This window comes from Canis lupus, chromosome 3 (assembly GCF_011100685.1).
Source record: "Canis lupus familiaris isolate Mischka breed German Shepherd chromosome 3, alternate assembly UU_Cfam_GSD_1.0, whole genome shotgun sequence".
Taxonomy (NCBI): Eukaryota; Metazoa; Chordata; class Mammalia; order Carnivora; family Canidae; genus Canis; species Canis lupus.
This window is the reverse complement of record NC_049224.1, coordinates 73,952,227-73,968,840: the sequence shown is the minus strand read 5'-3', so window position 1 is coordinate 73,968,840 and position 16,614 is coordinate 73,952,227. Positions and strand designations below refer to the sequence as shown.

At 37.1% G+C, this 16,614-nt stretch overlaps 1 protein-coding gene across 1 annotated transcript in view; it reads right to left on the bottom strand.

Moving 5' to 3' along the window:
• The window catches only part of TMEM156 (transmembrane protein 156), a 46,148-nt gene that overhangs the window by 14,301 nt on the left and 15,233 nt on the right, over positions 1–16,614 (bottom strand). The window contains exons 2-5 of the mRNA XM_038533478.1: positions 9,491–9,760; positions 7,808–8,068; positions 4,676–4,795; positions 3,214–3,297 (exon numbers count right to left, since the gene is read on the bottom strand). Coding sequence (XP_038389406.1) covers positions 3,214–3,297; positions 4,676–4,795; positions 7,808–8,068; positions 9,491–9,760 — 735 coding nt within the window. The remainder of the gene's footprint in view (positions 1–3,213; positions 3,298–4,675; positions 4,796–7,807; positions 8,069–9,490; positions 9,761–16,614) is intronic.

The window sequence follows — 16,614 nt, the reverse complement described above, 5'->3', positions numbered from 1 at the left end:
GGAAGCCAGAGGGGCAGATAGTCCTTCTCCCTGCTTCCTGGCACCCAGAGTACCAATCCATGGCCTGCACTCAGTCAGGGCTTACAATCCTGGACAGTGATGCAAAGCTGAATGATCAAAGGATAGGTCTGGAAGCTCCGAGGGAATGTCTAGTGGTGGTGATACCAACAGAGAGGCATTCTCACAGGACCATTCCCATCATGACTTTCATTGTACTTTTGGCTGCCTGTCCTCCCTTAGCTCCTGTTCATCTTCAATCTCTGAATGCCTAACATTCCCGTTGTTTCTATGGGTTACCTGCTGGTATTCCAACACGTTTCCTTTCTGCCAAGCCAGCCAAGTTGATTGCTATTGTTTGTATCCAGTTATTGGGGTCCTAGTCCCCTGCTCCTGCTCTTGACTCTGGTCTCCCAATGTGATCAACCTTTAAACACTGTTTCTAGGGATATATTTCAAATTTACTTTTGCATAGTTCTCAAAATCTCTTCTTCTAGACAGTTGATATATTCCGTGATTCTTTAATATCCTTGGCAATTCTATAGGGTTACATAGTCTTTTCTTTTTTAAGATTTTATTTATTCATGAGAGACACAGAGAGAGGCAGAGACATAGGCAGAGGGAGAAGCAGGCTCCTCACGGGGAACCCCATGCGGGACTCGATCCCAGGACCCCAGGATCACGACCTGAGCCGAAGGCAGATGCTCAACCACTGAGCCACACAGATGCCCCAAGTTACATATTCTTTGATGAAGTTGAATTATGTCTCTTCTGATCACTTTCTCTTTTCACCTTTCTCAAACCCCAAGATTCATTCCTTGCTCATCTGCTCTTTTTCACTCTATACTCCTTTCCTGTTAGGCTTTATGTGACTTAATAAGCTTTTCTGGTGCACACACTAACTACAGTGCCAGATATTATGCTGGAGACAAGGATCCAAAGCTGAAAAAAGAGAGTCAGCACCTGTGTGAAGGTAACACTCGGCTGAATAAAATGTAGATAAATGCCAAGGCAGGCAACAGAAGCCATCACGCTTCTCAGAACATCAGAGGCATATAAAAGCTTGGGATTTGATTCTTTGGGACACGGCTTTCTGCAGCCAGGAGACGCACGTCTTCTGCCAGTGGTCACTGGGCTCCGGGCGGCGCCAGGCACCGCGCAGCGCCAAGGTCAAGGTCATCTCCCTTTATTTCTCTCCCGTCTTTCGAGGGTGTGAGCCCATCTATCTCTGAGTGACAACACTTCCTTTGTAATACATGAACAACTGGAGAGACATTCTGGAACATACAGCCTGAGACAGCAGCAAGCTGCTCCACTGAATGTGACAGTAGTCAACTCCCTTTGAACTGGTTTTTTTGCACTCGCGTTACTGCTTCGCCAGAAAACCAGGCTGGCACGTTTTTTCCTTCCATTCTCACTGCTGCCTGTAATCCATCATTACAAAGAGAGGCCTTAAAAACGGCACTCGAGGGAGACATTATTTCCTTCCCGTTTCTCTCTCAGAAAGAGCAACTTATAATAGGAGGGGGAAAAATGGCATTCAGGTTAAAGGATCATAAATAACAAGAAAGAATCTGCTTCTTCCTGCCCCACCCCCCCTTAAGATGCTAAGCCTCAAAAGGACTCTTGATTTTTTTTTTTAAAGTCTTTCCCCAGTTGGCTTGCTCGAAACATTAATATTCTATACCTGGTGATAAAGCTCGAGGATTTTTAGTGAGAGCTGTTAAAGGGAGCGGATGGCCAAGACCGTTTCCTCTGCTGAATTAAAATCAAAGGCTCATAAAAACAACTTGTGAGGTTAGCCTTGTGGTTAGCTAGTACTTTAAATTTGTGATCCCCCTGATGATGTGAATTGACAGGGGGACTATTGCCTTTTTCTCAGACGAAGCTGCAGTGCTCAAAATTATGATTCAAAAAAGAGGCAGGACCAGGATTCCTGAGGCCACGGAAAAAGCTCAACAGAACAAGGTTATAAGGGTGCGTGAATGTCAAGGCCTGGGTCCAGCCACAGAGGGGAGAACAAGAGGAATGGCATTTTTTTTTCCCCTATAAAGGTGAATTTGGGCATTTGAAACAACCTGCTGATTTTCATTTCATTAATCAAACAGAACTGTCATTGAGCACACAACACTTCCATCAATGGTCCCCACATTTAGCTGGTATCAAATGACTACTTAGCTACTGCCTATTATCAGCCACAGGCGAATACTTACTGCTAATGCAGAGAACAGAAAGCCTGATTTTTTTTTTTTTAATTGAGTTCTCTAGGTACATTCCATCTGATTTTTCCTCCAGCTCAGGGTTGCTGAGTCGCTGCTAATTTAAATAGGTGAGAAAAGCCTCGGGAGCAGAGTTTCCAGTGAAATGCTGTGCAGATGTGCATGTGGCTGCAGATGCAGCTGTGGGGCGTGGGGGGTGGGGGACTGGGCTTTGTTCACTTTCCTTTCATTTTTGGAAACCGTTCATACACCCAACCTGAAGCCTCCTTATCTGACTTCTCAAAGTGTGAAGACGACTGCTCGCTCACCGGCTGTACACAAGGAGCTGGAGAAATTATCACTCATCATGCTGCGGTTTTTCAAAGAGCTGAGGATATGATGTCTCCCTGATGAAGAGGACTTTGCTCGCGTCACATTCTCCCTCTCTCCCTTTTTAATAGGATGTGACAGCTTGAATTCCAAAGGAGGCTTCGCAATTAGGAGATCGAACCACAGCGTCTGTGCTAACAGCTCCCTTCACTGCTCTAATTAGGGTTCCCCCTTCCATTCCTCTTTCTCGGGAGAGGACAGGGGACTTTTTAATTGGGGCTATTAGAAGTTCTCTTTACACAATGACACCCTTTGCTAAGTGAAAGCTCCAGCAAAAGCCATGCCCACTCTGCAATTACCTCTTGCAATTCTGAGGAATAATGGTATCTTGTCTCATTTAAAAATAAATCTGAGGCTTCTTCCTTATTGCTTTCTCTCCTCTGCCCACTCACATGAATTTCTTCTTGCCAATTAGGCAAACTCTCCATTATTTAAGGAGCTAGTTTTGATCATAACTGTCCCCTGATAATGAGACATATTAAACTAGATTTCATTTGCCCGCAGCTCCTTTCTTCCAGATACAAGGCTAATTTAAAGGAGCTCAGATCATTCGATCATGGGTCTATAGTAAAATGGTGAAGCGCTGGGATTTTCAAAGCCATGCTCTGCTGCGGGCCACAAAACTCACCTGAAATAACCTGCACGTGCAGTGTTCGCAGTTTCTCAGAATCTTGTCCTCGTAAGAGAGCAGATGTAGGTTTGTATTTATGATCTAGTCCAAGAAAAGAAATTAAATATTAAAATGAAAAACAAGCACATTCTTAATATACATTCCCCATGTTGATTCAAAAGGTTACTGAGGAAAATGGGCCATTTACAATAGAGCCAGGAGTAACAAGACATTAAGGGCTTTCCTCATTAAGTGGTTTTCCATGAGCAAACACAGGTTCTTTCTAAAACAAGTGGTTTCTCCACGACCGCCAGTGCCATCATGCCATTGCCTCTAATGAAAAGCACCAGGTCTTATGTACAGAATATTATATTATTTACATTATTATATATACATAGATATTTACAGAATATTTAATGCATATTTAATATTTAATGATTTTAATGCCCTAAATGGCGAGACATGTTTCATTACTTCATACACTTGGATTTGTGAGGCAAGCCTTCAAAAGCCGCTAAGCCCGTCATTTGGGTGGATGTTTATAGGGATGTTCACTCCTCACTATTGGTTCCTTTCCAGACATTTTCTCTATCTGGCTTCTCTCTCTTTCCTGATATGCAGTTATGTGGCAAAATAGATCAAGAAACTCAAAACTATGCACTAAGGTATCAAGGACAATGATTTGAAACTGCTCTCAGAAATATCTGCAACAGGGGCACCTAGGTGGCTCAGTCAATTACACATCTGACTCTTGATTTGGGCTCAGGTCATGATTTCGGGGTCGTGAGATCGAGCCCCATGTGGGGCTCTGTGCTGGGTATGGAGCCTGCTTAGGATTCTCTCTCTTTCTCTCCCTCTCCCCCATCCCTCAGGCCTGATATTCAGGCAGTATATGCATGGGTACTTACTAGTAGTGTCAGTACATGCATAGGTACACACGAGAAGGGTTGGTATATGTGTGTGGGTACAGACCACTAGGGTGACCTGAGTAGTTTACAGTCAGTGTCCATCCTGATAGGTGGATGCCTGTGTCATGCTAGTTAAAAATTTTAGTATCATCCCTATTGCCTGATTCCAATGACACATTATACCTCTGCCCAACCAAAACTCTACTGACACCCTTATACTTATTAAAGATTCATTCCCATTCACCCTCATCACCTAGAACCACTCTGTTTAAGATCTCCAACTCTGAAATTCTTTATCACCACTCCTTATTCTTCTACCTGTCTTCTGTCTTCACGTTCATTAAGCGTCTGCTCAGCCTCCCTATTTGCTTGTCTAAGTAGAGAAAGATGCACAAAGCTCCTTGAGTGCCAATACTGTGTCTTACTTATGCTTATATTCCTTGGGTTACCTAGAACTGCCACTTATAGTAAGTGCTCAATAAGTGATAAATTGAACCTTAAAAAAATGTAAATCTATAAGTAAGACCCTAAATGGATTGTCCCAAACAATGGATTTATCCCTCAATACTTACTCTGCCATTTCCACATTCTTCTGTGGCTTTCAAGTATTTTATGGATAGTGAGGATGAGAAAAAATATAATAACGACTAGAACTAAAACATACCAAGTCATCTTCATGGAACAAGTGAAATCTACAAAGAAAAAAAGTACTATTAAAATACAATAAAAACACACGTGCACACACACAAAAAATACAATAAAATGATGCAACAGAGAGAGGCCTTATGGTGGAGTAGTTGTGTTCTACTACATATTCTGGCCTTAACTGAAACACTGAATATATGATCATCTCTGTTATAGGGTCATTTGCTATCTTTATTTCTTCTCTGATATGTCAAATGATTGTATTAAGTGAAGAAATTTGACCAGAGAGCTTCCAGGGATCCCTCTAATTCCGAAATTGTGGGATTAATTTCAGTTACAGATTATTTATGTTGGTGATAGTTTCCTTGGGGTTACTATCTCAAAGCTAAGACTACAACAAGCTGAGTCCCAAAGTCAAGGCCATTTGTAATTATGGCCCTCAAATTGACAAAGATATAGTGAGTGTAAGAAAGATGTAGAGGAAAGAAAAATACAGAGAAAAGGTTGGACTGAGCATATGAGAAGCCAAGGCAGATGAATAATCAGAACCCCCCTTCTGCATGGACTCTCTGCAATGATCAGAGCAGGTGCACACATTAATTAAACATGCCGTTACCCTAAGTAAAAACTTGTTCATTCAAATGACAGTGAGGCACACGGGAAGGATAGTCCCCATCCAACAATAGCTTAGCACCATCTCCTTTGGTCTCATAAAGATACACTGGCCAGTGGACCTAGGAATCAGTGACATAATGAAAGGTGACCTCGCCATGTCCAAGATATAACTGCCTACTGTCTTCCCAAGCCACCCTATATACCCTCTTTCTTGAACACAAAGCACAACACTTGCTCAAAGTTAGCAGGATATATAACTTGTTTATCCCCTTGGATGATTGTCCTTGTGGGGTTCACTATTTGGGTACCCCTTTCACAGGACCTACCCCCATGAGCAGATGTACATTATATAGCCATCCAACATTTATTCAGAAAAGAGGCTAAATGCTAAAAGGGTAAACGTTGACTGGGATGGCATCTCTCAGTGTCCCCCAAATCATCCCATGCTATTCAGCTGCAAATTTGCATTCCTTGCTCAGCAGTTAATTGGAATAGAAGCCTTACAGTGCCAGCAAGAGCCACGGTGGGCCAATGCTCAAAGAGTTGTTGAGCACTGATCAATCTATGAAAAAAGAATGACACATTCACCAACTTTATCTAGCAATAGCAGAATGTGTGCAACTGGGGCCAGGCCAGCCTGTACAGCCACCAAAGCCCTGATGCAAATGCAGAAGAGTGTCTCTCCCACATCCCATGCTGCCTACCTATCCCCCATCCCAGCAGTCATCTTGGAGAGAAGCAAGGGGGAACAGACAGGAATCTGAAAAAAAAATCTGAAGAGAGAATTTAAATTATTGTTTCAGAGTAAATTTACCAAATTGGACTAAATTTACTTTCACCTGCTGGGGGATAGGGCTTTTAAGGGAGATCAAATTAGTCTCTGCACAGCAGAGTAAAATACACATAAATGTTATATCTTCTACATGTGGCAAATAGATATACTTTTTCCAGAATACAAGACTATATGTTTGTTTAGACTGTATCTTTCTGAATTATGTTAACTACTATTTCACTTTGACTAGCATTTATGGATTTTTTCATTAACACAGAAAATTCTCTTGAAATCATAATTATAGAAATGCTTATTTTTACTTCATGTTTTAGAAAACAAAAAAGCAATTCGATGGATACATGGAAATAAATATGATTTTTAATATTTGTAATCTAAACCTCTTTATCTTTCACATTCCATCATTGTCACCATCTCTATGCAGTCCTTCCAAACCCTACCTTCTAACCTCACTCCTAAACCCAAGAGAATTGACCTCTGTTCAGATCATCTCAGATCCTCCCCGTATCTTACACACATACACACACCTTGAAATAACCCCTAATTGCAGATGCTGTATGGCCCTGCAGACTAACTCACAAAAGAAATTCCTTTGAAGCCTTATATTTTACTTTAAAAATGCATACATATTACATAGTTTATTTGCTTGAAAATATATATAATATTTTAAAAATAATTACCTCTATAGGAGGGCACTATACGTTGGCAAATTGAATTTAAATAAAATATTTTTAAAAATAATAGAATTACTTCTAAAAAATTAAAGCTTTTAAAAAAGCACTCTAAGGCAATACGAAAGGCTTCCATATGTCTGGAGTATCAAAAAGCTCAGCAACTTACTCTACCATAGCTTCTGTTACACTGGACACACTTCCTGAATTGTTTGACATTCATCTACTTTTGTGTCCCTAATGCTAGCATATTGCTTGCCATACAGTAGGCACTTATTAAATGGTTATATCATAAAATACTCTTCAAAAATAGATTTTATAGGTAAAGTGGGGCATACTGCTTAGTGGAAAGGATCAATTGTGGTAATTGCGAATAGGGTGCCTAGGAAGCTAATAAGCTAATAAGATATGTGTGATGTTTATCTTTTGGGCTACTCCCTTTGCCTCAGAGCTATCCAGTGACCCAAAATGCCTCATCTGCACACTGCCTATCTCTATGGCTTTACATCAAAAATCTTTATTTAGTCCTGGTTCTCAACTCTAGAAGACATAAGTCTATCCAAAGTAAGATTTTAATAGCCCATCCCAAGGTACATGGATATTTGCATTTAAAAATAAATTTCACCAAAAATAAATAAATAAATTTCACCCTTTAATACTCTGTGACACTATGAAGGTGTCATAGTGTTACTTCAAGTACAGCTAATAGGCATGTCCAAAGTTTACTCTGAGGTCTTGCTAGTGCCCCTCAAATCACAACCCACAGATGCCTTCTCTGTTTCTCAGTACAGGTCTAGCTGTACTCAGGAAAAGCAAATTTTGAAAGAAAAAATATAAACAGGTAAAAGGACTAGCTTCTTTCTAGTCATATTCATCAACAAAGTCTTCAACTATTTAACTTTTAATGAAGTTAATGTGTTAGTTAACCTTTATTTGATTTTGTATCCAATTCTCTTTTCCCTCTAACTTCCTTAAGTACTTACTTTTGACATCCATTTCTAGGTACAGAGAAATGTATGTACAATTGTTCAGGATTTCCATAGTCCTACAAGTATAGTTCCTAGACTTTTCCTTGGGTGGATTTTCCTCCATGATTGCTAACCTTCTCGTGTGGGTTTTTAGATTACAAGTAATGTTATATTCTTCCAAGGGATCAAATGTAGGAGCTGCAGTGAAGTTAAAATGTCGACAGGGTGAATGAAAATCATTTGCCTTCACTTCTGTTGATCCTTTCATGGTAAGAACTAGAAAGAGATTAAGAAAATATTATTTGCAAAATAGTAATACATATTAAGAAGACACACACCACTCAGAACTAAACACCGTCTTTCCTCTACAGATAAAGTAGTGTTTACATTTTTTTTTAATTGTGAAAACCAGGTCACGGTAGGGTTGAAATAGAATTGGAGTATCTCAACAAAATAGAGACCTTTCTCTGAGGACTTGTGGGACAGATTATAATGTTCCAAGCCAGAAATGTCCCCATTATGCCCATTCTGAATCCCTGGCCAACCAGAGAAGAAGGAGAAGGGAGACAGAGGGAAAGAAAAGGAAGACAAGGAAAGGAAGAGAAAGAATAAAATGATTGCCATTGTGTAAGCCACTGAGTTTCCAGGTGGTATGTTATACAGCCATAGCAACAGGCATAACTTATCAATGCAGTGTCTCACATTTCAAGGAGGCAGAGAAGTAGCATCTGTGAGTTAGCAACCCTCAAAACACTTCCTAGTTCTCTCTCAGCATAAAGGTTTATCACCTCAGCTTACTCTCTGGTGAATTTGACCCAGAACAGTGCAATAGTTACAGCACTACATGAGCAAGAACTCAGAAAAAGATCTTTTGTCTTTTATCCAAATTCCATGCCAAGAAATCTCATTCCCATCCTGAAAGAATGGGAAAGATGCCAATATGGAGTGATACAGAGGGCAATTTCACTGAATAGGGTATAAATAATAAATTTGATGCTTGGGCCTGAGGCCACAAGTATATTTTATGACTACAAATGAGTCATTTAATTTCTCAATGATGAAAGCTGATTTAATTTAATTAAATAACATATATTGATCTCAAAATAGATGCAAGATTCAGTTAGACATTACACATAATACATGGTTATTCTTTCGTTTGTTTATTCATTAAAGAAATATTTATTGAGTGCCTAATGGCAGGCATTATTCTAAGATCTAGAAATATCATGAATAAAGACAAAGTCCCTAACATCAAGTGGCTCACTGGACAGTTAGACAAGTAAAAAGATAATTCATACACAGTGAATAAATGTTAGGCAGGGGAAGGTACAAATGTATCAAGGATTCAATGACCTCTTAGGAAATCAAAGTTTGATTTTACTTGAGAGCCTACAGATTTACTTAGAATTTTTTTTTCAATTAAAAAATTGCAATACCTCTGAAGAGAGCATGCTAAATAATCTTTTAACCATCAAACATACATAAATTATGGTGGCATTTTGATATCTTTTAAAAGTAGATATTTTGTTTTAGATAAACTAAACCAAGAACAAGTAATATCCCAAAGCCCTGCAAGTCACTCATCAAAAGCCACACTGCTGAGTGTTCTGATACTATTGGATTTAAAATTGTAATATATCATTATTTTTTTAACAGACTAAGGTAATTTATTCTTGATAAATTCTATTATCATTTTACCTTTTGATGTTCGTTCCTGAGAAATAAAATCCATGCTCTTTTTGGACTTACAAGCCAAACACGGAGAGCACATTTTGAATTCACCTGTGATGCCTTGGCAAATTCTGGTGAAGTTTTGAAAGTTGGAGTGATTTAGAAAGATTCCCATAATAGTCTGAGTTTCTCTTAATGGTTTCAGAAAAGTCACAAAAGAAAAATTTAAAGAGGGGAGTGAATAATTGAAATTAGGTTGTAAACATACTTCCAGACATGATAGCTCCAATATATTTCCTATAAAAGAAAAAAAATTGTTTACTATGAAATGAAATACTGAGGTTTTGTCATTCAAATAAATACACAATAAGCTCCCAGTTTTTCTTAGATGGATACAGTATACTTCAGTTTGTCAGTGATATGACTTTGTTTTTACATGAATTAACAATATCTACTTCACTTAAATATTTCCTTTTAAAATATGTAAATATTCCCTATTAATTTTCAGAGACGAGAACTAGAGATATTCTTATAAACCCTAACATTTTAACCATTCTCTCCTAGGAAAGCTCTAGAGGCCAAAAGTTCAACATCAATTTAACTGGTCTGAAATCTCGGTGTTTGCATTGACCACCATTCCTTTTTAAAGCTCCAGGGAAGGCTCTGTTCTTTGTTCCTCTTCCAACTTTTGCTGGATGTTGGCATTCCTTGGCTTGTGGCCACATCCCTCCAGTCTCTGACTTTCTGGTCACGTTGCCTTTTCCTCTGTGTCTCTGTCTTCTACTCTTCTGTGTCATATCCCTCTGCTTCTCTCTTATAAGCATCTTATATGGGACACTTCTGATGGGATATAGTTTCACCTGGATAATGCAGGATTATCTCCCTATCTCAAGATCCTGAAGTTAATCACATCTGTGGAAATCTTTTTTCCTCATAAGGTAACATGTACAAGTCCCAGGCATTAGCACATGATACCTTTGGGTAGCCATTACTCAACCTACCTGAACCTACAAAGATGAAATGTAACAAGATGACATCATAATTTTTATTTTTGTCTGAAGACAAACATCAGATATGGAAATGATATACAGAAGAAAGAGCACTGTATTCAAAATATAATACAAGGACTCCAGTCATTAGGCAAGATACTTGGACAATTAATCTCCATAAGTCTTGTTTTCTCATCAGCAAAATAGAGAAAAGTAACTATAGATCCCACTAACGTCATAGGGTTATAGTAGCTTCAAGTGTATGGTACATATGAAAACATTTTTGAAATTTGCACAAATGTATATTATTTAAAATTCAAACCTATCTCTATAGTCAGTTGGTTAAGCAACTGACTCTTGGTTTTGGCTCAGGTCATGATCTCATGGTCATGGGATCGAGCCCCACCTTGGGCTCCAGCCCCACATTGGGCTCCATGCTGAGTGTAGAGTCTGCTTGAAGATTCTCTCCCTATGCCATCCCCCCACTCATGTATGTGCACTCTCTCTCTAAAATGAGTAAATCTTTTTACAAAAGATTTTATGTATTTATTCATGAGAGACACACAAAGAGAGGAAGAGACATAGGCAAAGGGAGAAGAAGGCTCCATGAAGGGAGCCTGATGTGGGTCTTGATCCCAGGACCCCTGGATTACCACCTGAGCAGAAGGCAGATGCTCAACCACTGAGCCACCCAGGTGCCCCAGTAAATAAATCTTTTTTAAAAAATTCAAACTTATATTCCAAAGTGAAAATGAAAATTCAACCTTCATTTAGAGTAGGATTATCTGTGATCCAATTCACACAAGTAATTAAAGCTCACTGTATAAAAATCCAGAATCCCTATTTGTCAGTGATGATCATTTAAGGAATAGGAAACCTCTCTCTCAGGTATTCCTAGTCTGACAATCATTTGCTAGTATGAGAAAATAACTCACATGCTCAATTGTACCTTTATGTGGCTTTCTTTACCATTTCTTATCTAATCATATAGGTCAAAATAATTTTTTAAATTTTTTCTAAGTAATGTGGAGCACAATGAAAGTATCACATTAGTTCTTAAAATGATTACTGCTAGTCATACAACTTGGTTCAATCTTAAGAGTAAACCAGGCTATTGATTGGTATTAAGGAATTTTTTATTTGTGGAATTTGTACTCTAATAGTAATTCCTTAAGTATCTCCTTACGATTATTATATTTTTATTATTTAATAAAATGAGAAGCTCATTACCAGCCCTCTACATTTGAAGTTGTTTCTGTAATAATTCACATGTGATTTCCAGCTACAAACACGTTTCATACTTGAGTTGCTGTAAAGGTTTTTTTGGGGGAGAAGATGGTATTTTACTCAAATTCACAATTTTATGTCTTAATATATTTGTAAACAAAGTAGATAAACAAAGATCAAATTGTAACTAATTTTTTAAACAATTGTCTTCAGTAATAATATCCCAGGAAAGAGACAGAAATGTACCATCTGATGGAACTCTATAACCTATGGGGTTTTTTATACTAACAAAATACATAAAAACATTTCTTGCATGTTTCTATTTTACTCACTGGGATTTTTCATCTTACAAAATTTTCCACTTCTTGAACTTGTATGCCTAAGATACAACCAAAATAGAGAAATTTCTACTGTCTATATTATAGTCCTCTTACCCAATAAAGTGACCACCCAGGCTTTCTAGAATTAATGACATATTTTTGACTTTGAGGTCATTTTATGATGGTTTTTAAACCCTAGTTTTAAATTATTCAGTTGGAAAGGAAATAAATAGAAGATATATATCCTTCCCTGGCATAATTTTAAGAAATAATGAATTCTATTCAATCATTGTTGTTATCAGGTGGACTATATTCTCATCTCCATAAACAAGGATATATGAATTTAATTACTGCCATTAATATTGCTGGGAGTCAGACATCTAGCTTCTTACTCCCATAGAAAGAAATGCATTCCAGAATTATTCCAGTACTATGACTACAATCTCTAAGCATAGTATACAGAATACTAAATAGAATTAGGAAAATATATTACAGTATAGGACAAATGCTCAAGTCAATCTTTTTTTCCTTAAGGAAACCTGACAGTAAGGCTAAAGAAATATCAAATATGTTTCCTTTTAATTTTTTGTTATAAAACTTTATCATATATAAGCATATGTAAAATGTTGGTGCCAGTTAAAGAATAACAAAGATAAATGCCATGCATCTATCTATCATGAAGATTAAGGATATCAATATTACCAATATCTTTGAAAAACACTATCCATTCCCATCCCTACATAATCCTTTCACAGAGGTTAACCACTATCATGAATTTTGTGTTTATCACTCCTTTGCTTTATCTTAGAGCCTTTCCAAAATGTATATATTCCTAAATAACATTGTTTCATTTAGCATATTTTAGACATGTGTGTGTGTGTATATATATATATATATATATATATATATATGAAATAGACTTTATGTATTCATCTATGACTTGCCTTTTTAAATAAATTTTAGTCATGTTGCTCCATATAGCTATGGTTAATTTAATTGTCTGTTGTGTTCTTTTGAATGAATATACCATAATTTATTCATTCTTCTGACAGTAAACATTTGGGTTGTTTCTATTTTTGCTGTTATGAATAACGCTGCTATGAACCATAGCCCTCATATATTGCTAGTGGGAACGTAAAATAGTGCAACCACTTTGGAAAACAGAATTATATCTCTTATATGTTAAATATATACTTATTTTTTGACCCAATAATTCTACTCCTAGGAATTTACACAAGAAAAATAAAAATACCTGTACATGAATTTTCATGGCAGCTCTTTTATTTGTAATAGCCAAGAACTGGAAACAATCTAAAAGCCCAACAACTAGTGAATTATTAAAGCGATTCCTGACATATCTATACAATAGAATACTACTCAGCAACAAAAAGCAAGAAAATACTGATCCAAACAACAACGTGTACACAACGAATCTGAAGTGTATTATGCCAAGAAAAAGAAGCAAGACAAGTGATTACATAGTTCATTATTCCATTTATATGATATCCTGGGAAATGAAAAAGTATATTGACAGTGGGAGAAGGGTTTTTCTGCAGAGGAGAAAGAGGGATCTTTGGGGGATATTGGAAAGTTTTTATCTTGATAGTAGTGCTAGTTACATTGATGTAAACATTTGTCAAACTTTATACACTTAAAATGAGAACATTTTATTATATGTATATTTTATCTCAAATTTTATTTTTGAATACTGCTATGAATATTCATGAATGTATCTGCTGGTACAAAAATACAGAAGTTCCTCTAGTATACATACTGAGTAAAATTGCTGGGTATTCAGTATGCACATCTTTGATTTTTCTAGAAAATGTCAATTCATTATATGAAGTGATTGTACCAATTAATACTCTTACATGCAATGTATAAAAGCTCCACCTGACATACATCTTGGTCAAGGCTTTTCAAGTTTTGCCAATTTAGTCAGTGTTAAATAGAATCTTATGATGGTTTAAAAGTGTACTTTCTTTCATTTTTTCTACTTCTCCATTTTTTTTCTGTTTTTGTTTTTTCTTTTTTTTTTTTAAGATTTTATTTATTTGAGAGAGAGTGACAGAGGGAGAGAGAGCACAGAGGTAGAGGGAGAAGCAAACTCCCTGCTGAGCAGAAAAGCCAATGCGGGGCTCAATCACAGGACCCAAGATCATGACCTGAGGGGAAGGCAGCGGCTTAACCTACTGAACCACCCAGGTGCCCCTGTTTGTCTTTTTCTTATTACTATTTAGGAGTTCCTTAAGTTTTTTGTTTAAAATTTTAAGTTTTTTATTTAATATTTTAAATTTTTTTATTTCTTCATTTATTTGACAGAGACAGTACACCGTGTGTGTGCAAGAAGGGGGAGAGGTAGAAGGGGAGGGAGACGGAAAAGGAGAGAATCTCATGCAGGCTCCATGCTGAGCACAGAGGCTGACGCAGAGGAGCTCAATGTGGGACTCAATCCCAGGACCCCGGAATCACGCCCTGAGCCAAAGACAGACGCTCAATCATTGAGCCACCCAGGTGCCCTGAGAGAGAGAATCTTAATCAGGCTCCACACCCAGCCTGCAGCCCAACTCAGGGCTCTATCTCATGACCCTGAGACTGTGACCCAAGCTGAAATCAAGAGTCAGACACTTAACTGACTGAGCCACCCAGATGTCCCCATGTATGTTCCTCATCTATCTGAAATTGGTTCAGTGTGGAAAGCCACATTAGTTTTTCCACATGTGATAAGCAATTGCACTAGCATTTATTAGATTGTCTATCTTTTCCTCACTACCTATAAAGTGCCTCTACCATATAACAAGTATCCATAGACATATGGGTGTGTTTCTGGGGTCTGAATTTTGTTCTATATTCCATTGTTCTATCTTGGCAAAGATATTATACTTATTTAATTACGTTTTCTTTGTAAAAGCTTTTATAGTTTTTCTTTTTTTTCTATGTAAAAGCTTTTATATCTGATAGGAAAAGTCCCCTCGTTCATCTCCTTTAAGAGTGTCTTACCTATCCTTGGCCCTTTGCTCTTTGCAATAAATTTTAGAATCAGCTTAAGTTCAGTGAAGAACCTAGTTGCAATTCTGACTTGAATCTTGAAATCCACTGGAGAAGATAAAATCTGAGTTCCTCCTATCACTTTTTTCTTACTTTCTTTCTCTATTTGTATGAGTTTTCTTTGATATTGTTCAGTGAAATTTCCAAATTCTCTCCATGATGGTCTCATTTATCTTTTATTACATTTCCTCCTAGGTACTGTTCTTTCTGTTTCCAGTGCCAACGCTATCTTCTAAGGAATATGTTTTCAGTTTGTTAGTGGTATATGGAAACACAATTAACTTTTGAATATCAATTTTATTTTTGCCACTTTACAAACTTCCTTATTAACTTCTGTTTCTTACAAATTAAATCTTTTGGGCTTTCTATGCAGATACGCATATCAATTATACATAATAACAGCTTTATATCTGGATTTCCAATCTCCATACATTTATTTCTTTTAATTTTTTAAAAAGATTTTATTTATTTATTTGAGAGCAAGAAAGTGTACATATGTGTACAAGCAGAGGGAGGAACAGAGAGGGAGGGTGTGGTAGAGGAAAGAATCTGGAGCAGACTCCCCACTGAGCACAGAGCCTGAAGTGGGGTTTGATCTCACAACGCTGAAATCATGACCCGAGCCAAAACCAAGAGTTAGACACCCAACTAACTGAGCAACCCAGGTGTCCTATTTCTTTTACTTTTCTTATTGCCCTGTCATGACCCCCAGTACCACAATGAACAGGCATGTGGGGAGAGGTCATCCTTGCTTGCTCTTAATCTTAAGAAGAATACTTACAATGTCTCATCACTGAGAATAATATTTTACATAATCATTTTTGGAGGAAGTTCTCTTCTGTTCCTTATAGAAGGAACAGTTTTTCATTATAAGGGCTGCTGAATATAATTGAATGTTCATTCAACAACTTTGAGATGATTATGTAGTCTCTCATAAATAATCATTAATACAGCAAATTATATTATTAGATTTTCTAATGCTGACTCATCATGAATTCCAAGCATAAATCTAATTTGATAATTTTACACATTTTTATACATATTTGATCATTTTTATCCAAGTAGATTCTTAATGTTTTAATGTAGGCTCCATGCCCAGCATAAAGCCCAACCCGGGCTTGAACTCACAACACTGAAATCAAGAACTGAGCTGAAATCAAGAGTTAGATGCTTAACCAACTGAGCCAAGCAACCAGCCAACCCCTTTTCAAATTTGTCTGTTTATAAATGAGATTTGCCTATAAGTTTTTCTTTTTTGTTTTATCTTTGTTAGGCGTGGGTACCAAGGTAAATTAGACTTAAAATTAAATTGGAAAATATTCCCCTGTTTCTATCTTCTGGAAAGGTTTATTGTAAAATTGCATTTATCTATTGAATCTATTTCTTGAAAGTTTGGCAGAAAACCATGTAAAATTATTGAAACCTAGTGTTTCCTTCAGGGAATATAACCTATTGGCTCAATTTCTTTGAGTTCTACAACTCTTCAGTTTTCCATTTCTTCCAAAGTAGGTTTGGGTACATTATATTTTTCCATAAATATGTCCTTAATGTTTTAAATTTATTGACT